This window comes from Pomacea canaliculata, linkage group LG4, assembly GCF_003073045.1.
Source record: "Pomacea canaliculata isolate SZHN2017 linkage group LG4, ASM307304v1, whole genome shotgun sequence".
NCBI classification, from domain to species: Eukaryota; Metazoa; Mollusca; class Gastropoda; order Architaenioglossa; family Ampullariidae; genus Pomacea; species Pomacea canaliculata.
This window is the reverse complement of record NC_037593.1, coordinates 10,068,938-10,094,515: the sequence shown is the minus strand read 5'-3', so window position 1 is coordinate 10,094,515 and position 25,578 is coordinate 10,068,938. Positions and strand designations below refer to the sequence as shown.

The window sequence follows — 25,578 nt, the reverse complement described above, 5'->3', positions numbered from 1 at the left end:
TCACAGGATCAGAATCTAAGGGCAATCAACTGATACCAACGGTGATAAGAAAAGTGAAAGGAGCTAAAGGTCTACATGAGTGAAATAGGTTATTTTTCTTTTTCTTCCTCAAAAATGACCGGGCAGTCCAGTTTCAAATCAGTCCATTGACCCGAACTGGATGAATTTTCTGTTTTAAGCGAACACCTCGTCAGGGGTGGGAGGGGTACAGCATAGGTGCTACAGCTGACATAGTTGCCTACAGAGGCATGATGTTCATTTTAAGGTAGTATCTTCTCGAAATTTAAATCCACTTTCCAACCCTCCCCCACCCCTCCATTCTGTAGATACAAGCCCACTAATGTCACCACGAGCACATAAAGAGGTAAAAACCTCTACCGATGGGTGTGCAGAGATTTACCTCCGTGCTCTATCAGAATCAAAACATGTACATGAGGTTGTCAAGGTTACAGCTGGAGCAGTATGTCAATTAAGGATATCCGTGGATATTTGTGACCTCGTGGATTTAATGTAGGCTTTTATCTCGAAAACAGAGAGGGATTATTTATTCAGTCTTCGTGAAATAGCATCATGAACTGAGATTAACCCAGTCATGAGAACATTTTTTTTAAAACTCTCGTAGACCAACTAACAAGGTCGGCCTCCACAGATTATAGTGCTAGGCCTGCATACAGCACAACAACAGAAGTTTCAGAAAGTCGTCGGCTTAAGGCGATGAAGATGTCAGAATCTTCTTTAAAGTGAAAACGTAGCATTGGTATTAAAAACAAATATTTGTGATTTCTAAATCAAATTAATGAAATTAAAAGGGCACTTCTTAGGACCACACCACTCTCTGTATAGTAATCCAGAACATTTTCATTACCAGCTGCTATTTAAATGTGTTGTTTTGCCATACAGGTATTTAGGAGTGTCAGCTTATTCAGTTCGCTTTTCAGTCCCACCTCTGCACAACCACTTTCACGTCAGTTCTTGGCGGGTACATACTGAGCTCAGGCAGTAGCCTTAAAACGTCTTTAAAATAAGCAAATAAACATCAGTTTCTTCTAACGATCACAACAGTGGCCCAATGCATCACAAGCATTTTGCCAAAATGCAAAGATTAAAAGCAATTATCTGCTTAAATGTCAGTTGAAAGGGTTAAAAGATTAAACTGTTTCCTTAGCTTTTTCCAACTCTCCATTTTTGTTTACTGAATCCTGTCGACCAGTAATCTGACCCATCTATAAATATGCTATTGATATATACACTGTTTTCTTGGGTTGTTTGTGTATGTGTGTAGTTAGTTACCACCTTTCATGGCAACAATTTAATTGTTAAAGAAATCGCCTACATCCTGTTGCTTACCCTTTCTTTCCACTTAGCTTCTTATGTAAATATATTTATCTGACCAGGAAAAAATGTGTCACATTTATTTTATTGCAGTAATAAAGTCTTACAATTCCGGTAGATGCCTCGATGGCCCTGTTGAAGTACAAATCCTGGACCACAGGAGTGTACGGGTCATGGGGGACATGATGATCGAGTGCCTGGCTGTTGGCTGATCGTCGCATAATGCAATACTTTAGCGTGGGAGCCATCGAGACACCTCACAATTCAGTGCAGAAACATTAGCATGCGCCATAAAACGATACTGCAATGGCTTGGTTTTGTTGCTACATTTGCATATTATGGGGTGTGTGAATCACAATCCCTTTACAAATGTCGACCTTTGCAGCGAACCAGAGCCTCTGCGGCTGAGGATGAGAAGGCCAACGCCCAGCAGGAGAAGACAACTGCATGGCGCGCGGTCATGGCGCAGACGTCAACAACCTGCGGCCTCGCATTTTCATGCTGCGAGTGGCTAGCGGTCACCTGCTGGTGATATACTCCAGTGAAAGGTGTTAAACACAAAGTATACAATTTATAATCCAACTGGACAAACTCTTCTATTGAAAATTGTGTTTACAAAGCGCAGACATACGCCAGGATGAGAGATGCGACGCATTTGCGAGTGTTTCGGCCATTCAAGGTGAGTTTACGGATTCTGACCAGCTGCACCTGTCTGAGACACTCTAACTGCTCAAAAGTGCTTGCTATATTGTCAGTTTATGAACAGGTTTAAGAAATGCTGTCACACAGTCGTGCCGATGCTGTTAGAGTGATGTCTGATGATGGGACGATATCAGCAGAGCTGCTACACAAGATGCTGATAAGCTTATCAGTCAGACTGTGCATGTGTGTGTGTGTGAGTTTGAAAAATGTTGATAATCATTAATTGTTAAGCAAATCAAATTTTTAGTAATTGCTTGTAAACATAAATTCCTTGATTAGGAAAGGCTAATGTCCTCTTGGATAATTACTTGCACGCCCTTAGGGCGGTGATGGTGGTGGTGTGTAGAAGAGTCAGTGTTTATTATACTGTTATAATAATTTGTACATGTTATAATGTAATTATCATATTAATTGCTTTATTATAATGTAATTAGTAAATTAATCCGATCATATATAACTGCCTTTTAACATTGTCTCCCACACATCTTGAGCTTTCGTAGTCATAAAATATATCAAGTCTAGAATATGACTGATTTACAGACAATGATTTATTGCAGTGCTGAAGGGGAAAAAGTCACACAGTAAAAATGCTGTCTTTGGAAAACTAATAAACTTGATATATATATATAATATTATTGTGTAGATACAGGTCTGTATAGATAACTTGACAATATATGTATATCTACAAATAAATAGGTCTAAGAGAACTAGTGAAGAATTGCAATGATTTTAAACTGTTCACAAGAGAATGATCATAAAAAAGAAGTTCAGTGTTATGTCTTCCTTCTACTCTTGCTGTGTACTTTGCTTTATGTATTATATAGCTTGTTTATAAATCGATAAAAAAATATTACATCTCTGTACCTTAGAAATGATGCACCTACTTTTGTGCTCCTGTTCTTGTTCATAAAAGTCTTTATTGACAGTAATTTATAAATAATTTATAAGACAGATTTAAAAAATATCATTTATGGTTTAAAATAACATTATTTTATTATAGCTTTTATCAATCATTTGGTAGACAGAAATAGTAGTTGTAAAAGCTAATAATGATATTAATAAAAATTTGAGTTTTACTCAGATGTTCAAAATATTGGTAAATTTAAAACTTGATATATGTCAGATATATTTTGCTAACTACTTGAGATGTTTTTTGCTAACTGGTGTTGTGACCACTTGATGTATTTTCAGTTACTAGCAGTCATCATGGTAGCCATCTCCATGGTGCTGACCATAGCATCAGTTGCAGGACCTGACTGGATGGAAGTCTCTTTCTACCACGGAGAAATCAAATCCTGGGGGCTGTGGTGGAGCTGCTTTGAAGTCACTAGGTCATTCCAAATGTGTGTTGAAACAGGTTGGTAATGATTGTTTGCCTTTTTCTCTTATCTTCCATTCTCTTTTCTGCATGAATAAACTGCAGAAGGAGAGGCAGCAACAAAATATTGACCATTTCTAAAAGAAAGTATGGTACTTGGCTGGTCATAATTTTGTAGCACCTTGTTTTGTCTGAAGACACAAAGTCAAGACTCTAATAAATTTGGGTGGTGTTAGACACTAGATGTAATATATTATTGTCTTAAGTGAAATTTATCCATACCTTTTCGGGATGCACTGCATGTCGGGAGATGATTGTAAGCAACTAGAGCATCTCATGAACATATTTACAGTGCTAAGAAGATTGATTATGAGGTAAATTTGCTGATATTGAATTCTGATCAAATAGAGCTGACTGCTAAAGGGATTTTTTTGTGATGTTGACTTTCAGTCCATACTAATAAGAAATAAAAAATAAAAAAAAATCAATTTGAGTGAGACATATGTGAAAGCATTGACCATCTGCCAGGATGCACCATGATCATATTTGAACAGGTGATCTGCTCTGAAGTTGAGTGTCATCAAGATTCTGTCATCAATAGCCTTAGTTGCTGGCACAGTGTTAAACACAAACAAACTGAAGTTGAGTGCACAAATTGCAGGAAATTTGGCGAAAAGGCAAAACGTGTTATATATTGATGGCCATTAAAGAACAGCATGCATTACACTGTCAACATGTATTTGTGTTTATGGGACAAAATATGATAAATACAATGACGTGAATAATCTCTTTCATATATGAGGGAACTTAAGAGAAAACATTCATAATAGGAAATTGAAAGCCTTTTGAAGTAGGAACCAAAACATGGTACTCTGCTCTTTCTAACAAAGATCAGACTTGCAGTTATAAGTATATTTATTTAGTTTATAATAGAAGTGCTATGTGTAATATTGAGTGATGGTATCCCAGACAAAACTGTACTTTATTTGCTCAAAGCAAAAATGATTTTCCCCAGAAGTCAAGAGTTTAATGAGAGAAAAGAAACACAGCATGCACTAGACTATAAGCAGCACACCAGGGCTGTCTAAAGGTCATTTTGGAGACTTTTCTATATACCTGAAAGATTTATTGACAGTTTGTTTATCTCTTTCTTGTTATCAGTGTGCCCTCTTTTCTCTTTCTCATGTGTGTGTGTGTGCATGTATGCATGTGCACCCACACACATGAACTGATGAGTGCATTTGTGCATACTGTGTGACATGTGTTTTCGTGCACAGCCTTGACAGACGTAAATTTTGAAATAATTCATAGTAATCCATTACAAACCACCTTGCTGCACTCACTATCCACAGGAATAAATTCTTGTTTTGAGAAGACAGATTGTCATTGGAGGCCTTGATTGCCCTACATGGAACTTCTGTATGCTGTTACCTCAGAGCCATTCTTGACTCCCTTACCACCAACTATGCAATTCTAGACTATGGCCAATGGATAGGAATAAAAGCAGGTGTTGAGATTTTTACTTATCTGTCTCTAAAACACAACTCACATCAGGCCCAACTAGCAGGAGTTGCAAGTAATTACAAAAATGGTCCCTTTTAAAGAACTGAGGAATTTGCCTTTTGGAACTCCTAACATTTCTATTATATTTCCTTGCATCTCACTCTGTGTCACTGCTGATGTGAACAATGGCTTTGAACTTCAACTTTGTTGTTGTTGATGATGACCAGTATTAATAAAAGAAAAAAGTAAAGTTGTAGTGTACAGCTTTAAACCCTATGTAAATGTGCTCATCATGCTTGTCAGAGAATAACTGGTCCAAGTAATCAACAACATAAACATAAATATTTATGTAATAAAACAACATTGATAACTTAAAATCTACATGTTGCAAGCAGAACAAAAGCTGTGCAAATCACACAAAAGTACCAAATAATATGGACTTAACAGAGTAAAATTTAGGAAAGAGATCTGTTTTAGGTTATGCATCAGTGCCTCAGTGAATTGTAAATGAGGTATTTGACATGGAAGGGGGTTTCCACACAGACACAAAGCAAGCAAAGTTGCACTGGTTCTGGTTACAGACATCAAAAGGACCAGCAAGGCAGTGTTTTAGCAGGAGTGCAAGGAGTTCACACAAACACCTGGAAAGAAAACAGAAAAATGATGAAAGAGGATACTTGAACTTCAGCTGAATGGGTAGAGAGAGATAAGGTCAAGGGAGGGGCTTATTTCTGTGGTCTGAAAACAAGGCAGGCTGCAGAGATTTCAACCATTTGAAGTTTATGTTTATCAAATACATGGAAGAAAGAGAACAGAGAATTACAGTTTTGTCAGAACTAAATCCCAAACAAGAGTGTCTATGGTGCGATTAGGCAGTGCATGCTATTTAAGGTGGCAAAGTGCCAAATAAACAGACTGACACTGACAGAGTGTCAAGTTAGTGATTACTGAAGAACCAAGATTTCCAACAGACGTAGTGAAGGTGATATTAGCATCAACAGACAAGTTGATCAGTCAGTCATAGAGAATATATCCGTGTGCGGTACAGCAGAGTTATGTCATAACTATATCTCTGTGTCGTCTAATCCTTAGCATGGTAGAGACATGGTAAAGTCGTTCATAGGGATCATAGGGAAATGAGATGTTGGAAACCTCACTTGTCTCACGGGCCAGCTTTTGCCCTATCTCTCCCTGGCTATAAAGCCATACTCAATCCTTCAGTCAGGTACCCGTTCCACGGCTGATTCAGCGTTGCATCACACAGGTATCCAACCGTCTGGCGTGCGCGCAAACAGATTCAGATGCCATTGCTTTAACATGTTATACTGTCTGCTCACAAAAGGACATTACTGTGTGAAGGGCATGTTTAGCGGGTAGAGTCTTACAGGTAAAGGTCATCCTCTAACTTTATCAGGTCGTTGAAGTGGGTGGGTGAGATGTTAGAGACCCCGTTTCTCGGAGCCATCTTTACATGAGGGCGGTGCCCATTTCCTCTGCCTCGCTGCCTTACCTTCCTCAACCCTCTAAGGAATCAGGTACCCAGCTGGGTCGACTGGGGGAAGTTTGCTGCGCTAATCGGGCATTGAACCAACGCGCTCTCATTTCGGACGCCAGCGCTGTGACCACTCAGACCGCTCTCCCAGCAGTGTGCTTGTCTCATCTGTAAGCCGTTGAGTACAAACCAAGCTCATGAAACACTTCAGGGGCTTTTTCTGTAGGGACGGAAGAGAATGGGACCAGCTTATGAGCTTTGAGGGACACAGTAAGAAAGTAAGGCAGGGCTTCATGTTATGTCATTCCATTTGTTGACTTGGGTTACCCCAGCCATTTCTGAACCTTTAAGCTTAGAAGATGCCGGGGTCCTTCCAGGTGTTCTCCTGATTAAAGGTCCTCGTCATGGCAACTTCAACGTCCTTGACCTGGAATGAATCTTTTCGCGTCGCGGAGTGGCCTTGGGGTGACCTTGAGCAGCTGTGTTGGTCTGAAACCCCGGTCACACACTCACTGTATTCTGGAGCTGGATGTGAGGCCACAGTATTATTTACAGAAATCTCATGCCATTAGGGGCATGCTTTGATGTTGACTCTGTGTTGAGGCTGGTGGCAAGAATAACATACCCGAGGGAGAACAAGTAAACAGAATACCCACTCCTCACCCCGGTACCACCTCACTCTTTCATTCTTAGGTAGCTAGGCTTTCCTTCTGTGAGCGCGCGCTCAGCCTCTCTATATATAAACACCAAATGAATATGACTGGTGTATCAATGTACCTTTGTGATCTCCAAGTCCCCGAGGACATTCTAGAGCTACGGCGTCAGCTGTGCGTGTTGTGATTCACGTCCACCGCCCTAACTCCAGCACCTCACCCTACTCTCACCTCCAACCCCACCTGCACTCGTGCGCCCTCCCCCCCTCTCTCAGTTTCCCCCACCTCTCACAATGTTGACGGCGGTTGCTGCATGGTAACTAAGACCAAACAGGGTCTAGCGAAGCAGGAAGTGATACAAACAAATTTTTATTCCTTTTTTTTAAAAAGTCTTCTCCGCCGAAACTCCTGTATAATTCCACCTGTGGGTCAAGGGCGGTGAGTGCTAGATCTGAACGTAAACTGCAGTCTGTTTACAGCAGTAGTGCAGCGACACTAGCCTAACAGCCCCGTCCAGGTCTGTATAGGATAGCAGTGCATGCTAATCTTCAGACTGTATATAGCAACAGTACATGGGGGGACACAGCAGCTCCCTCTAGGCACCGATCAGCTACCGGGAGCAAACGTATGACAGCGCCCCTCCATCTCCTCCACTCCAACCCTCTCCACCCTAGACTCCCCCCCCCCTTCACACACACGTCGCAGTAATCGCTGTCTTGCGGGCAGGAGGGCGAGAATATTTGTGGAACACGGGCTACACCTTTTATTCTGACCTTCCAAATTGCACTGTTTCTGTTTTCGCTTGCTGTTGTCAGTGCCTGCAACGGATGCATCTACTTTTCCTGCACTCTCGAAAGCCCTTTCTATTTCTATTCCCAGCGCTGTCTGGTGCGCGTGTTGTGTTTCAGTTTGCGTACAGTCATGTCCGTGCTTTGGTCTGTGATTTCATATCCCTTTAGGGACTGTGGCTGTAGACCAGAGGCACCTGACTGCCGTGCGAAGCAAATTAAGCACCCTTCCAGCACTGCGGTCTTTGGGGCCCAAGCCATGGACCGGAGCTACATAGCTAGCCCCGAGTTAGATTAACCACCCGACCCTACAGCCCCTTGGAGACCCTAACCGTCCGTCTTATTCACCCGTTGCTCTCCTGGCTTGCCAACACGTGGGACGTCATGGTTACGAGGTTGAATGGTTGAGTTTCGCAAAGTGAAAGTGCACAGGTACTGCTGTGTTCCATTCTGTAGACAGATTAACACAGGTGTGATGCAGCGGTCAAACTGTTGTTTCATTTTTTTTGCAGGTGATAAACGACATGAAAACTTCGGAATTGAAAACTTCTGGAAAACAAAGGCATTCGCTTTCAATATGCGTGGCATCTTGCTTTTTTGAAGTTTGACTTAAATGAAAATGCATACAAATATAACTGTCGAACTCTCCGTGAATAAAAGTTTAAGAACTGCTTAAAAGTTATTAAGTAAAGACCTGCTAAGCATGTGACATACAGTAATGCAGATCGATGTGTAATGTGTATTAGTCTTTGTTAAAATTTATTTTGAACATGATTGTAGACGAAGAGCATGAGAGGAATAAGCAGTAAACAAGAAATAGATTTTGTAGTTGTCAGTTTTCTCATTTCTTTTAGAGAACTACCTTTTATTATATCTTTCGGTCGTCATTAGACCTCGTTTTATTTTATTAAGATGGCTCCTGTGTGAATTATTAAAGCTAATAGACCTACAGACTTACATAGGTCCCAGAAGTCTGTGACAGGAGGTGGCTGTATTTCCGATCCCGTTCTGTCGCTCCTCGGAGTTTTCTCGGACATTAAGCAAGTTGGGGAACTTTCAGGTTATCTCCTCCCTCCCTCACAGTTTGTTTGCACCTTTAGATTTAAGCCTTGTTTCTGGTTCCCTTGCTTTACCTCTGTGTTGCTTCTTTATGGAGCCTGCTCCTTAATCTAGGATAGGAGCTTTGTATCCAGGCCGTCTCCAGATGCTCGCAGCTTTAACCGAAGACCGCGCGTGGTTTTATTACCCAAACTGTTGACTTCACAGCTTCCCTGTGTGCACCGTTTACCCCGTCGTGCAGTTTGCCCTCTAACCTTTTCGTTTTCTGGGAGACCGCCGAACCAGCGGTTTTTATGTTTAACATTCGTTCAGTTCTGTGGACGTTTCGTTTTCATAAAGTGGTGTTGGTTGGAGATGCATAGTTTGTATGCCATGCTGCATTAGAAAGAGCTATTTTTAATGGGTAGGATATTGGAATGTTTCGGTTTCGGTTTCTGTTTTTTTTTTAATGCGATCTATATTGATGATGCAAGGCGCGTTACAAGCTGAATGAGGTCAAGCAACACCAGGAAAAAAGCATTTAAAGGACTTATGAAGTGCATTTTTTTGTAATGCTTGAATGAAAGTTCGGCGCAAGTTACTACTTCCCCAAATCTGAGTGAATGTACCCCTTTCATTCTTAAGATACACGCCTACAAATTCCCATGTACAGGAGGAGGTCAAAATCGTCACGTGACTAATTAGCAAACATGCTCAGCTCCCTCTATCAGCGGAATCCTTCACAACGTAAACATGTCAGTGCACCGTCCTGATATGTCTGTCTGTCCGTCTGTCTGTCCGTCTGTCTGTCCTCTTTCTTCGCAGAACGATGTTTATAGGCGTGTACCCAAAACACAAGGAGAGTATTCTTCCAGACTTGGGAAAAGAATATCTTATATTAAGCTTAACCCTATCAGTAGGAAAAAATTATGCATCCCACTGTCCCTTTAACTTCACATCACAAAGTAGAACTGGCAGAATATGAACACTCCCTCTTCTGCTTTTTAAATTGCGGGGGAGGGAGAAAAGTGATGATGTTATTTTACTGAATATGGTGTCTTTTAAAGGATAGAGAATGGAGTAAATATGTTACTTTAATGTATATGGTATGCTTTAAAAGATAACATCGAGAGAATAATTATGATGCTATTTCGCTGTATATAATGCATTATAAAGGGAAGAGAGAAGGGTAATCCTGCTGTTTTACCTTTTTTGGTGCACTTTCGGGTCCACTGAGATTGGTATAAAGGGTAAAAAAAAACAACAAAAAAACAAAAAAACAAAACAAAAAATAAAATAAAGTTTGAGAGTCAGTTTGTCGTTAATCTGTCCAAGATCAACCGTAAAGACTAGTACACCCGTCACTTTGTATGTCCAGCTGTGGTGGTACGATTGTTAAGATTGACATACAAGACATACATAAAACTGCCGCATTGGGATTCTTGCGATGTGCCAGTTACAGATACGATTCTGGTGATTTCTGAGAACACAGTCATGATTCCAGTAATGTGACCCCATGTAATTTCAGTGACCTTGGCAGTCTTATGTGTGATCTGAGCTCTCACAGATGTGATTTCGGTGATTTGGACTGTAATAATACGATTCCGGGGAAAAGGGCGACGACAAATGGCAAAAAGTTGCTAGTTTCAGATTTTGTATCCAGTCGCTGCCCTTATTGAAATTCAAAAGCAACCTGTTTATTTGGAGCTTTGTCAGGGTAGTTGCGAGTCGTGGCATTGACAATGGCAACAAGGTCTTGGCTATTGTGCTCCGCTGCAATGCAGCATGATGTGCGAATAGAATATGCTATTAGTACTGCCTCGGGGGAGAGAATTTACGCCGTAAAAACAGTTGTTAGTTCTGCTTCATTACTTGCTGTAAGGACTAGCACGAAGGCTGATACTGCTCCTTCATTATTGGCCGTAAAGGTTAATAAGAAACCTGCTGGGACTGCTTCGGTACTGGGCACGACCTCTAGTAAAATGAAGGCTAATTTGTTAGCTGTGAAACTATCGCAGAAAAGTTTCAGATGACTGCGCGCTGCACGATACAACAGCAGTCTTATACTGTTTGGTAAGGCGGTGTGGCTGAATGCATTGTTTACTGCCGCCAGGTCATAAAAGAAGACACTGTCAGATTTTGTAAAAAGATATTTTGTATGAGGCACTTGTTAACTTTCGCAAATGTTCTAGTGGAATGCAGTTTTTTCCTATTTTGTGGGTAAAGCACAAAGCATTATTTCCCCTAACCTAGGGGAACGGCCTTCTTCCGCTCTCGAGAAAAACGCCTACAAACATCTCCATAAACGTACTGACATCACATTGTACGCACAAATATCATCGTAAAAACACAGACAAAATCACACTGTACACACATTATGCACGCTCAAATATCGCCGTGTACAGGCAGACAAAGAGGTACAGACATACAAACATCGCCATGCATACACAAAGATCGCCGTGTACAGTGTATAGGCTTACAAACATCGCTATGCACAGAAAGAGTCAAAATAGTGATGTCACATGACCTTACTATATACAATCAAGATACAAATAGATATACATGAATGGGGTACGGGTGGAAGACGTAAACAGCTTTAAATACGTGGTAGCCACCTTCTTCAAGGACGGCAGCTGTAGAAAAAATCAGGATCGCAACAGCAACAACGGCAATGGCCAGGCTGGACAGGGTCTGGCAAAGCCATAACATCAGGTTTACTACGCAGTCCCTTGTAATACTTATATGGACTGCCAATATGGAGAGGATCAAGCATTTGAGATCAAGTGTCTGAAGAGGCTTTCCCGGATCTCGTACAGAGAACATTAACTAACGACTTTGTAGGAAGCATGGTCGCCACAATCGTAGGACACCAGGAACCTCTACTGCCAACAGCCAGGCGGTCAGCAGGTCTGGTCCTGCTGAAGGTGTATTGGAGGGTGGTCGACGATGCGGTGGCTCACTATCGCCCAGAACAGGCGTCAATGGGATTCCAGTGTGACAAGTACCGACTGACTCGCCCACGCGCTCACGTACACATAGAAGACATGGACATAGGCATACACGCTTTTCATTGTCATATATGTATGTACGCACACGCGCGCGCATCAAACATACACAATGAATGTGTATAGTGCAGTGCATGCTGAATGTGTACAGACGTCAATTGACCCCAAGGCTAAGAAGTTGATCTGTCACCAACAGACGCGCGCAAAGAAAATTGAAAATAAAGTCCCCTGCAGGTTAGAGGCACATTGTGTGTGGTGGTGATGATGGTGGTGGTGGTGGGGGAAACACGCGGCCTCCGTTGTCAGGTGGTGGACGTTATCTGGGTGGAGGAAGGCAGATAAATGTCAAACTGCCTGAGGCATATTGATGACGTCTGCCACTCAAGACACATGCTCGTGAATGATAATAAAAACCTTTTCTCCCAGTATCAAATGATTTCCCAATAGCTGAACTCTTGAAAGACATACAGGTTATTTCGCAAAACATCGAGAGAACATTCTGTCTCACGTAGGTCATTGGGCGAACTCTATTGAAACGTGGTATAAAGAACTATCTCTACCATTTCCAAAAATTGACTTGATTTCTTATGAAACAAGAACTATATTGCTATTACTTCTCACGCTGCCAATAGTAGATATTTGTACAAAATGCGTGGCAAAATAAAATATTTTGTGAAGTTCTAGTGGGTTTTAGATATTTCTCAAACAACTTGGTAGGGAAAGAGAAATGATTTCTCGACCTTGAGTGATTAGTACCCCCATTGTTCTGGAAATTGAGCCTGCATCTTAAATTCCATCTCCCACTGGTTGTAGCCTTGACAACATAAGTATGTCGCCCATACGTTTGTGATGTCTACTTGTAAATCCTATTTGTAAGAAGTGATGTTTGAATGGGTGTATCTCTAACAACGGAAAGGTGTTATTCACACCGACTTTGGGAAATAATAAAATAACACGCGCCTCCTACTCGACAGTTGTTTCCCGCAAGACTTACAAGAGGGTGGATTTTTTTTTTTTTTTTGGCTTGCCTGAGATTCAGGGAAGCAAACCCGTTAATCTGTCGGTGAACTCATCTTTCTCAGACTGCGCTCAGATACGCTGACAACATCAGTTACGCGAAATTCGCTTCTTGTTCGATGTTAAGGGTGACGGGCGATGAGACACGAGGTGTTGGCCTTTCAGTCTGCAGCGAGGAACATGAGGTCCTTGTCACGACAGTCAGTCACGACAGACTGCCGCCAGGCAACGATATGCACAGGCTTTTGGATATTTGAGAACAGGTTAACAGAGAATATCCATTAGCGTTTCACACTCTGTCAACCACACACAAAAACGCGCCATTAGATGGTCTGACTGTTGTGAAGTGGCCCTTGTGTCAGTCGTGTGTGTGTGTGGCGGGTGCGGTGTACCAGAACAGTTCGAGTGTTCTAAATTCCCTACAGACTCCTGTAGTGAAAACCAAAATCTACTAACATTTTAAAATACTTCCTCAGCTGGTTTGAGTGCGTAGTTGTAGAAATATATGAAAAATATACAAGTAGCTTAAAAAGTATATTCTTATATATATATAAGTTTTATAGAACAGTCGCATATACTGCCATCTTGTACTGCACCCATAGCGCTCTTGAAAAGATATCCCTCATAGGAAAAAACACAGAACGGTTTAATCGTTGAGATTCGCATACTAAGTTCACTGAAATTATATTTTTTTTGGACATTTATTATTGTTTGAATGCAAGCATGGATGTGTATAGGTGGATTGCTGTCTGTCTGCCAAGACCAACGCGAAGCTCTCCGTTAGTCTCGGCGAGCCTAAACTAAGAATGTGACTATACCGGAAGCTTTGTATTCTCATGCCTCGTTTTAGTAGCTAACTGAAAAGAAATCGTCTGCCTGCAGTCCAGTAATACAAGTTCGTGATGAAAGTGTATTTGTAACGGGGTAACCGTCCACACGGCACACGGCTACGCACACTTTTGCTAAGAGAAGGCGCAGCGCGTAGCCTTAGCCGTAGCCGTAGCCGTAGGTTGTCGATGCCTTCATTATGATGACCGCTCGCTGGCCGCCTGCAGCGGTTATGGTGCGACCACCGTCAAGCAATGCAAGATCAGGGCAAAGTCATCAAGCGGGGTTTCCGCTGACGGTACTGCAACTCGGGACTTATTCTCTCTAACTTCTCTTTGCCTTCTCACCTGTTAATTGGTTTGAAAGTACTTGCACCTGGAGGGGATTTCTCCCTGTGAGGGGAGTGAAGAGGGGGAGGAAACCGGTGTCCCCAGACCCCAGGGCTTCTCACTGCAGTTGGTTGACTGGTTGTTTCGGCAGGAAAGTGCTTCCATCTAGAGGTGATTTTGCACTGTTGGGGAGAGAGTGGGAAGGAAGCCGTAGTACCTGAAAAAAACACGCGTCGCCCCTCCATGCATACAGAGATAGGCATTAACATCACTGCTAATGAAACAATACTTATTTAATCTGTAACAGATCTGTGGTTAGATACTGCCCAAAAAATTCCGTGATGAGTAGACGCAAAAAGGAAGAACAAGAGAAAGCCAGAGCCTATTAATGTAGGGATCTGAACAAGCCAGTCCAAGAGGAAATGTCAAGTTGCGCAAAGTGCAATCAACAACTTATAAGAGGTTTCAACTAGGTCGTGATAAAGTGGTTCGTGCTGAGTAGAAGATGATGCATGCCTTCTGGGGAAGAGCGTGTTTAAATGATAACACCAAACCTCAGCATGGGTATATCAAGGACAAGCGTCCTTGTATCATTTACACAGCATGCACTGCCTGGATCACCTGAATACTTCTGTAAGTTACTTTACCCTAGGGAATCTTTGCTAGCACTGTGCAACTACAGACTCATGAATGAAACAGTATCTGTAGGATCTGGACACCTCTTTGAAAGATGTTTGTCCTTGATTTCCTTACAATGCCGAGGAAGTGACTTACCCTTCTGCATACATCGAGGAAAAGTGGAGAAAACCAGAGCTCCCTGACAACCCACTAGCAGCACATCTCTGTATAATGCAGATGGTTGTTGCTCCACCCGCAAGCAGTTTCTGAGAAGGTCTACCTGGGAACCCTTACAATAAACACAATGGGCAAAAAAATGATGTCCTTGCTTACTGGTACATGCCCAGGTGCCTGCCACTTGACACTGCCCTCATTCAAGCAGCTGATAGTGTTTGGTTAGGAAGAGAGAGAAAAAAAGAAAACGTGGAGGCTCACTAAGAATCCTAACAGGGCCGTTGTGGATGTCTGTAACTCAGGTGGCTGTGACCCAGCAGGCAAGAGTCTGCAGCATAACTTGCAGGGAGCAAAAATTCCATGCGATTTCCATTAACTTTTTTATTTAGTATGTAGGTGCCATCTCTTGACAGTCTCCCAAAGAAAAACTAAAATAAAAAAATGTAAACAAGAAATTATCATAGATGTCAACAGATATCCTTGTTTCAATAGTTATGCAGTCATGCATGCACATATAGATATGTGAATGCATGCAGATGCACAGCACAGCTCTTGAACACAAGAAAATGTGGGAACATGAATTTGAGGTGGTAGGCGAGAATAAATAGTCTGCGTCATTTGCTGATTACATTATTTTCTTCAGCTTGGAATTGACTTAAATTTAATATGTTTGACCAGTGCTATGTACATTTTGTACACTTACTACAGTACTGGACATGCAAAACCATGCAATCTGAGATATTTTCTCAGTGCCGTGTGCAACAGTTTCTCACAGATGTTCCACATGACATCAGGCTGATCATTTCTGTTGCAGACTGGCTGTTTGCTTGTGCAGCTCTGGTTCTCATAAGTCTGATATCAACTCTCATTGCTTCTGGATCTGGTGTGCTGGGCCTGTGCACACACAAGCAGCTCTTCTACTATGCTGCTGCCATTATCACCATCTTTGCAGGTGAGTGCATTCAGAACAGTTGGTGTTGTAGAGCTAGCTAAATTAAGCTTATAACAGAGATACTAGCCACTTGTTCAGATGATGCACAGACCTGGCATCAAAAGGATAAAGGAAACTCTTAATGCAGGTGGATGCTTGAAGTAAAGCTATATATCTCTGTTTAATTACTTGATATGTAAAAGCCAACAGCATGTTACTACATATGAATGCAGTATAAGGAGCAGATGAACACTAGAATCTTGAAGTATACTTCTGTACATAGTGTTACAAGTTTCTGGAATTCAAAACATGAAGAAGATAAGTATGAATTTTTTTCCAGGAATGATGAATGAGTACGGGGGAACAGTAATAGTGATGGCTGTATTTAAATAAGCAGCATATCACTTCCATAAAATTGGGCGTGGGTTTATATTGATCATGTCAACCTGAGAGGACATAAGTGTCCTAAGCACAGAAATCTCTTCTTAACAAGTTTGAAAATAACCCTCAGTAAATATTTTATTGTCATGGCTCTGTTTAGTTCAAGAACTCGCAATGCGGGCCTTCTCTAGGTAGTGTGTAATTCATATTTGAGTAGAGTGCAATTTGTTTTTGGTTTTAATTACTGTCTGAGCAATAGAATAGTCTTGACTTTTGCCCATAATTGTTGGATATTTACAGAATGTAATACACAAGGATTTTGTGTAGAGTCACAGTAAGTTCTTCTGCTATTCTGGGAAAGGGGAGTAATTTTTTCAGCAGAAGAAATATACCAGGACTGCTAACTGGTCGTTGGTTCATACTGACAGTTTTGCACAAGTGGTACAGAAAACTAGAGAGCAACAAAAAAGTGTTCGTATAATTTCAGGCAAGAGATCTGTCTTTGCTTTGGTGATGTCTTTGTAGTTGTAGTGTGGCTGTGACTGTAAGTTTTGAGGGTGGTTGGTTATGAACTTAATTTAGTCCCATAGCTTAATGAAGAGACAATGAATGTGAGTCACTGTGTCTAGGGCTTGACATGTGGAAGGCAGAGCTCAGCACCTCCCACCCCCAATGCCCCCTTCTGCTGTCTTCATCTTCCTCAGTAAATCTGGATGGCCAAGGGGGCTGCAGGTTTCCAGCCAGGGGCCTCAGCAGCTTTTGAACCAGCAACCTTGCATTCCACAGTCAAGTACCACTTGGCTACCTTGGAAAATTTAGAAAAACCCCAATGGTCATCCACTATATGACTGTTATCAGGCTAACTTATGCACTAGCAGTGTCATAATGAGAAAAATGAGTGAGCACATCTACTCATTTATGTAATGTAAAGGCCCTGCCCTTTTGCAGGTCATTTGAGGAGTGAAGTGTTAAGAGACCACACCTTTCTCACAGCCAGCTGTTTGTGAGGGCAGTGTCCATCTCTTCCCCCTGCCTCCTGCTGTTTTATGTTCCTCAACCCTCTATAGAGTCAGATACTCGTCTCCAACAGCTGGGTCAACTGGGGAAAGTTCGCTGCACCACATGGGTATTGAACTATGGCATGGCACGCCTTTGAGTTTGGACACCAGTTCTTAGACGTTTATTTCTCCCCTCCTCATTTATGGCACATCCACAGAGTAAAGACAGTAAAAGTTGCTAAAATAGCAACAGAGCGAAAAAACTTTGCTGTTGATCTGCAACAGATATTCAAAGATTTTTAAAAAAAATTATCATCACAATGACTTGTGTTTTGAAACTTGATGATTAGATGTTGTGCAGTCGAGTCGCTGGTGTTGAAAAGTTCGCCCACATAAACTGATAAAAGGAGATAGCATTAAACTAGTTTACATACAGCAATATTACACCATCTCTGTATAAAAACTAGTTAACAGAATGGTGATGAAAAGTTTATCTATTTAATCTTATAAACAGAGCTATTTTTCAGAACAGCCTACACTCTGATGTATTGTCTTTGTTACCTGAAAAAGAACTGCCCAAATGTCAAATGCATTCTTAAAAGATGAAAGTGATGATTATGAAGATAACAAAGGTTAGGATAGCAGCTATATTCCCATAACTTTTATCTAGTTCACAACAGAAAAGGAAATTAGGATTCAGATAGAAAAGTCAGTTGCAGTCTGTGTTAAAATTTGTCTGCTGTGTCTGTGGTAGAGTTTTGCTTAATTCATTGAGAAGATTTATTTGTTGCCTTTGTAAAGTTTGTTTGTTACAAGATGTTGCTGTGCCCCATAAATACATATGTTTATTCAGTCGACTACTTTGTCTTGCAGTGGTGTCGCTGTTGATCAGTCTTATTATCTACCCTGTGAAATTTACACAGGAGGTGAGCATCACTTGCCCTGACCTTTGGTGTCATTATACCATTATACTGTCAGATTTAGATAAAATTTAAATGAAGTCTCAGTTCTTATCCTTGTTCCTCTTGCTTATTTGTCATATTTCGCTTTACAAAAAAAAAGGTATTACTCTGTCTTATGTTCTTTCTTCTGTTGCCCATATCACTCTGTATCAGCTATAGCAAACTAGTTATTATGAGTTCTTAAGCTCATCTAGCAACCTGTTGCTTTACTTTCCTCCCAGCACTTTTGTGCACGTTTTTTATATTTTCTTTCTTCTGAGTTCTAAGTTCTGAACAATAGGAAGCAAGCTAACAGATACAGTTTTTTAATCAGTTGAGGTTAGCACATGAGTACTGGGGTAGGTTTCAGGTAAAAAAGGATCCATTTATAGACAGTTTGGGAAATCTTTTCTTTGTTCTTATCAGGATGATAGAAGATTCACAACAGATAATCAATAGATACTTTGTCAACACTTGGTAGTAGAATCAGTGGGTGAATAGACAGTGATTAGACGTGTTAGGTTCAACTTTTTGTTCTGCCACAACAAGCTATAGAAGGGACTCTCCACCTACATGTTCACCCTTTATGGTTCTGTACCATTGCTTTGACGATGTGTGTCTGTCTATGCAAAAAAATTCTTGTTTAAAACCAACAGTGACAGCTACATAGCTTAACACTGTGACATTTGCATGTTTGTCTGCAGTTGTAAACATTTGCATGTTTGTCTGCTTCAACACCCCTTTTAATGCTTTCCCACCCTTTTTTACATTTTGTTCACTTATTATGTTGGCCTTTAAAAATATATCATGTTTATAAGAATTAGGAAGTTTTTATTCCAAAACCTTTAAAGTTACAACTACTTTTTGCCTTGATATAGCCATAGTTGCTAGCACTGCATAAAACACAAACAAACAAACTGCAGTTGTAAAACAGAACAGATTGTCAGTTCTGATAGTATGCCTCCTTTAAGTCCCAAACCAGTCAACACAACAGCTCAGGACAGCAACAGCAGCAACAGCAATAAACATTGAATTTATAAAGTGCATTTCTACATTTGAAGGCAAACCCAGTTAATTTTTGGGGGATAAGAATTCCATATCACTGAATACATTGCTGGACAAACTTTACTTATTTTAGGCATCGTCCGTAAAAGAAAATGTTTTTCTTTATGTATAAAACCCATTTCTCAGGACAGATTTTAGAAGAGAGCCATCTTGATTGATTAATATTAAGATTTATTCGTATTTCTGCTGTTGATAGGTGAGAAAGGACTCTTCATTCAAATCAGAAACCCAGAAGTTCCAGCTGGACTGGACGTATGGAATAGCCTGGGGGGCCATATGCTTTATGCTTGGGGGAATCATCTTGTTTCTGATTCCCCTAGAAAGTCGGGAGGCCACTCAGGCCAGAGAAAGCACTCCTCCACCATACTACACCAGAGCCTGAACTGGCTGTGGGTAAGATTCATGTGACTGCACTGCTAAACAGTTTGCAATATTGAAAGTCTGTGTTGTAAGAGCATACCAAAAACATCATTATTTGAGAGGTTGTTTTCTTTTCTTTTTACCTTACACAGTAAAGATTATTTGTAAAATTACATTTTATTTTTTAACCAGACTGAAACCATTTTATGCTCTTGTTGGAAGCAGTAGCTTTCTTTACCTGCTCCTAATTTTCCTCCTCAGTTGCTAGTACAGGCCTCTGTATATTCTTTGTTTTCAGTCGATGAAGGTTTTTTGTGGATGTATTACACTGCAAATAGTTTTTTGGTTAAATATATTATAACAAAAACTATCTAATGTCTCAGTTTATCTGCGTTTAATGGAAAGAGTTTTGAAAATTTGAGTTGTCATCTATGATCAGATTATCATTTCAATGTAAATCATATTGGCTTAAGAATCTCTTTATTTTTAGAAACAACAACAGGAGTACATAACTGTGCTGTTTTGAAATTTCATACATTTGCTTTAGAATAAACAAACAGCATGCATTTAAAAAAAATCTGCGATAAAGCTGCATTAGTTGCGGAACAAATAGACAACTTTCTTTTTTATGTATAGTCATACATTGATGTATATTTATCCATAAGATGTCAATGCATATATGTTCATATCTTTGTTCACTTTTGCTTATCATAGAGGTCAACATCTTAATTGTCTTATTCAGTGAAACATTGTCATATCACTTCTTTTATTTCTTGTTTACATCACGATTTGGGCTGAGGACTTTTCCTAGCCATGCAACAAAAATAATATTCCAAAAAAGGCATGGAATATCAACATTGTAAGTTTGAAATCACTTCACTCAGAAAAGTACCTCAGAGTGTCAACAGAAAAGAACCTACACACTTTGAGTCCTTAGAACTTGTGTGCAAATACAGACTATAGATTTATCAATTCCATTTTTCAAACTTTGGCAAGGCACTGTAGCCTTGTAGTTATAGAGCACTTAAATTGGCTTTGTTAGTTTGAAACTTAATTGCCTATACAATCTGGACAACTTCCCTTGCCCATCTAGCAACTGTACACCTGATTTACCAGAGAAAGTTAACGGTAGTGAAATGAGAGTGGTAGGTCATTCAACTGAATGAACCAATTAACGTTTGTAGATTTTAGAATCATTAGGCTGTATGATAACTCTTTATATATCTTACCTTAAATTTTTAGAAATCATAACTTCTTAATTTAAGTATTCAATACCAGCAGTTACACATCTCGGAGAAAATATTTATAAGTCCTTCTCCCATCTTGTCACATTTTTGCACATTGTCTGCTTATAGAAAAAATTTCACAAAAATGTCACATAGTTCAATTGTAAAACATTATTATTAAGTCTGAGCAAGCAAATTTTAATGCTTATGAGTTATTTATACTGTCCATCTTCATCCCTGTTAAAGAGCATATGTCAATGCCAAACCACAGAGACGAGACAAGAATTCAAAGTGTGTATATCTTTTATTTGTTTGGTTTTTTGGAGTAAGTGAGGGGTGGGGGTGGCAGAATAAATTACAAGTAAAAAAATGTGGCATTCTACCTAGTGGAACAGGCATTTTTCATTTTGCATCTGAATGTATTCATGTCATTATTGTAGCTATGTTAACTGATGTTCAGATATTTTTCTGCTTTGTTTTATATAGGAATCAAATTTTAGGTTGCTTTTCTGCATTTTTATGAAAAGACCACATGTGGTGAGGCACAACAATGCAAAGGTTTTTGTGTCTATCTGTCAGTTTTCCTGTTTGGTCTCTTATCTGAATCCAGGCAGTTACTTTGTAACAGTGAATGTACCTTCTGTTCCTGGTTTTCCATCGCTAATGGCTAAATGCTTTTTATCATGAGTGAATTTAGCAACTGCTGAGATGGCATCTTTTGTGTTGTAAATTGCAACACATCAAAATCATTATAAAAGAAGAGTTATCATTTCTTCCTCTCTTCTGATTAGTAATTTAATTGATACTTTAAGAATGACCTGAAGAAAAGCAAGCTGTGTAGTATTATGTTCCTTTGTTAGAGGGGTAGATCTTTTGTGGGTTTTTTTTTTTCTCTCAAAAGCAGATATGTATTTGCTTTAATACAGGGAATACACTTGGGTGCCATTAAAAGTATGACCTTATAATGAGATAGTCTCAGCTCTCAGACTTCCAACAGTTTAGGTAGGTCTGTGTGCAGTTTATTTTCTGCCGTTTCATGAGTTACCTGCATTTAAAAAAAACCAAAGCCTTCAGTTAAATGGAAACACTGTAAAAAACAAAAATACAAAATGTTTTAGGAATTATATTGCATTATATATATATTAAAAATAGTTTACATTTAAATTATATTCCTTTTTGTATTTGAAATTGTTGCATATAATTCTTATGAATTTTTTATGAATAGGTCCAACAGCTTATAATTTTTCGAAAAGCCAAACACATACTTGTAATTGCAGTCATATGGGGGTTCCTCCAACAGACTTTAAGCAACAGTCTACATATTTTTGAACAGAAAAAATTCACCTTTTTTTTCTAATTCACAAGTCTAATGAAATTTATTTCCATTATTACTCAAGATGTATTTTTAATTGCCCATTCGGTCATATATGTTTCACTCACTCCTTATGCATAGATAAGTTAATTGTTGCACTTTAGGAGAATGTTTTTCTAGCCCCTTCTCACTTCCAATGCCTTATTGCTCTTTGCTGATTGTAGGTGATCAGGAATTGATGCATAATCAATGATCAGGCATGTTGTATTGTGACAGACAGAGGCATGTGTCTCTAGGCATAACACTGTGTGCTTTTCATGGTGGTGTAAATACTAAAGGCTTTTTCAAATATTTCTGTTACATCTAAGAGTCTTGGTCAAAGCAGTCTTTAGCGAATTTGACGATAAATTCACATCAGTGGATTATGTGATCGTCTGCCTTATATGAATTAATCTGTGGATAAAACATAACTGTGATTCGATTGATGCTTTCAAGGTAATGAAAATTCGTTTTCTGGTTAATTTTCTGACAAAAACAATACTTCTTATTTCCATGGTGCTTCTCGTGTATCATATTACGTGTTTGTGCATGTTAAAGCAAATTTCTTGGGCTTTGGGCCTTTTTATTCATGTTATGCATATATGTTATTACCTGATGCTATTTATTATTTTTTTGCATAGAGGTAAGAAGTGTTTTATATATGCTTTTTGTAGATATTGATATTGCTGATGCTGTAAAAACTAGTCTAGCAGAGTTTATTTAGTCTTCAGTCTTTCCGTAATGATAATTTTTACATTAGCACTTTTTGCTATAAGTGGTTGTGATGTAGGTTTTACTGGCTTTTACACTATCAAAATGCATTTTTGTCATGCTTTTTTCCTGTGCAGTTTGTTTTTATTTTCATTTTAGCTTAAATTGTGTGTTTCCCAGTGCAATATTATTGCGTGTGTTTAATAATGGAGCCAGGACTGAAATTATGGAGACATGTTGTGAAAAGTAACTAATATATTTTATATACTTTTTAGTGACATTCCGTTTTTTTGGTATCATACTGAAAATATTACCATCATTTATGTGAACCAGTATCTACTTTTAGACATGTAATCAGATTATCCTACTACGCATAATATGCTTGTGTGCACTTCTTGAAAATAACACAAGCATACTAAAAAGTTTTTACTGTGGCAGTAGCTTGCTCCTCATCTACTGGTGCAAATTTGGGACCTTCACACAAATCTTCATACAAACTTCAATATTTACAAATATTTGCAAGTTTCTTACAACTAGCCTTCACACATCTTGCCCCTCTACATCATGTGGACATTAGGCACTGTAGTAGTCCTGAACAGTAAACTGATCTGAAACTGGCTGTTGACTGCCTATTTACTGGGTCCTTTGCTTCATGCTTCATTTTCCAGCCTGCCTGATGTTCACCTAATGCTAGTGGCTTTTGTTTGGGCACTTCCTTTTGATTTTTTGCCTGCCAGTCTATTGTGGCTGGAACTGGGACTATGAATGCTGCTCTCAATGCACTTATGAACTTGCTGAAGAAGAGGGTTGCCGTTGCCAACTTGCCTGCTTGGAAGATATTAGGTGCATCTAGTTAGGTGCATGTAGTGGGCAAGGCGATGTGTTCCTTAGTTCTGCACTCTTCCCTTCTGGGTTAAACAGACTAAGGGCTCCCCCCCCCCTTTTTGTTTTTTACCTTGTTATTGTTCCAAGAGCTGGATAACAGAAAATAGCATGGTGAACAGTAACAGCTTTGATTTTTGGAAAAACTTCAGATATCAGCAGAAACTTTGATTCATGTTGTGTTCAGTTTTGAGAGACTTTTTCTGGGATTTCTCAATTTTCAAACTGGAATCCAGTGCAATCACCCACATGGTTGATTTGAATCAGGATATATGATGGCTGGTTATTAGATCTGAAGTGAGTGATAAGTAGATCACACTTTCATTTTGATGTCTTGTTAAGAACCTACTTTATCAGTCTTGTGATATTTAAGACAGTGTGTGGCTGTGGCTACACGATTTTATACAAGATTCTGACATGAAAGTTATTTTGCCGTAGATAGGCTTTACTATGCAAGGTGATTTGTCACAGAAATTGGACCACCACCAAAAAAACCTGTAAGCATATATGTACTGTTAACTGCATGCTGTTTTTGCATTTCGAGTTCATGTCTTTTGTTTCCATTTTCTAATACATTGACCAGTGCCTGATCATGCTACTTTTGAAACTAAAGCACACTGAACATGTTAACAAAAATTGTATAAAAACCATGGAATGGTAGAAATTTGTAGAAATTATGAAACTATTAAAACTAAGTTTATAGGATATAGAAATTAAAGTATAAAAAGACTCAACCTAAAATTTGATAATAAATTTAGTCATGAAACAAACCTGCTGCAAAAAAGGCAGCATGCAGCGTGAATTGTGTAGATAAGTCTAGTGTGATGATAACCTTACAAGAGTGAAGTAATGTGCAAGGGTGCTATGCAAAGTGGAGATAAAACTGAAGATAACTTTTTTTTTTTTAATCTCACACGCACACCACACAGTTATTTAACTTGCAATCTGGGGAGCATTTACAAATATTTACCATAAAGCAAGGACATTAATGGGTGACTGGAGTAGGGTTTGGGCTAGTATAGTGGTGTGCATGGGGTTGAGCTAGAGGTGGGATTAGGGGTTAAACAAAAGTGGGGAGAGGTTAACCTTACAACTGGGGCTCTCCAAACTTCATTGGTGGTATTTTTGGGGTGAGGGGTGGGATAGGTGCTAATCAAGAGAAAAAAGTTTGAATGACAATTTGTATTATGTGAGGACCTATAAGACTAGGGGTGATCTCCAGTTTGAATGTGTAGATATCAACACACAGACCTGGTGATGGCATCCCATATTCCATATTTGCATATCAAATTTTTCTGATGTATTACATTGATTTTTTTGTATTTGTTTGCAGCACTGAACTTAAATGATTATCACATTTTATCACAGAAATGGGATATAAATAAAGGTAAAAAAAATTAACTCTTACGGTGTCATCTTTGTGAAATAGTTTCTGTTGCCATAACGCTGCCTTATTATGTCTACTGTACATGTGAGTGAATATTTAGCTGTGTGGTTAGTATATTTGTATGCACAGAAACAAAACATTTCATAACTTCTAATTTTCTGCACAGAATCTTTTGCTGTAGCAGATCATGACCACTGTTCATGCTCGTTTAAGTTATCTTCTTGAAAGTAGACTTGCATTTTAATAAAATAAATGAAACCTAAATGAAAATTTCATTCACATTTTTAAGAATGTGTGGAAATTCCTTTAGTTTAAATATAAAACTCGCTCATAACGGCATAATGCACTATTTTATCTGCTATGAACAGCAGTCTGCAAATTAGTATTTTCTCTCTGCCTCAAACTCCCAGTGTTCATGGCTTGCTCCATCATTGATTTTTCTGAACATTATGTGTTTAATCTTGCTGCAGTTTAACAAGAAATAAAAGATAAGTGAATGAGGATGTGCTGTAATGTTACAGCAATAAAATATTGCATGGTGTAAAGAT

The 25,578-nt window shown here is 39.4% G+C and overlaps 1 protein-coding gene across 1 annotated transcript; it reads left to right on the top strand.

Moving 5' to 3' along the window:
• Positions 1–1,527: 1,527 nt before the first annotated feature.
• LOC112561920 (transmembrane protein 47-like) lies at positions 1,528–25,044 on the top strand. Its single transcript, XM_025234774.1, has 5 exons — positions 1,528–2,011; positions 3,226–3,391; positions 15,612–15,749; positions 17,981–18,033; positions 19,310–25,044. Exons 1-5 carry the CDS (start codon positions 1,970–1,972, stop codon positions 19,493–19,495), a joined length of 585 nt encoding a protein of 194 aa, XP_025090559.1. The 5' UTR covers positions 1,528–1,969; the 3' UTR covers positions 19,496–25,044.
• The last annotated feature ends 534 nt before the right edge of the window (positions 25,045–25,578 follow it).

Coding starts and splice junctions, on each gene's coding strand:
- LOC112561920 (XM_025234774.1), top strand. CDS start 1,970: ATGAGAGATGCGACGCATTTGCGAGTGTTTCGGCCATTCAAG. Junction 2,012..3,225: donor GAGTGTTTCGGCCATTCAAG/GTGAGTTTACGG, acceptor ATGTATTTTCAG/TTACTAGCAGTCATCATGGT. Junction 18,034..19,309: donor CTGTGAAATTTACACAGGAG/GTGAGCATCACT, acceptor TGCTGTTGATAG/GTGAGAAAGGACTCTTCATT.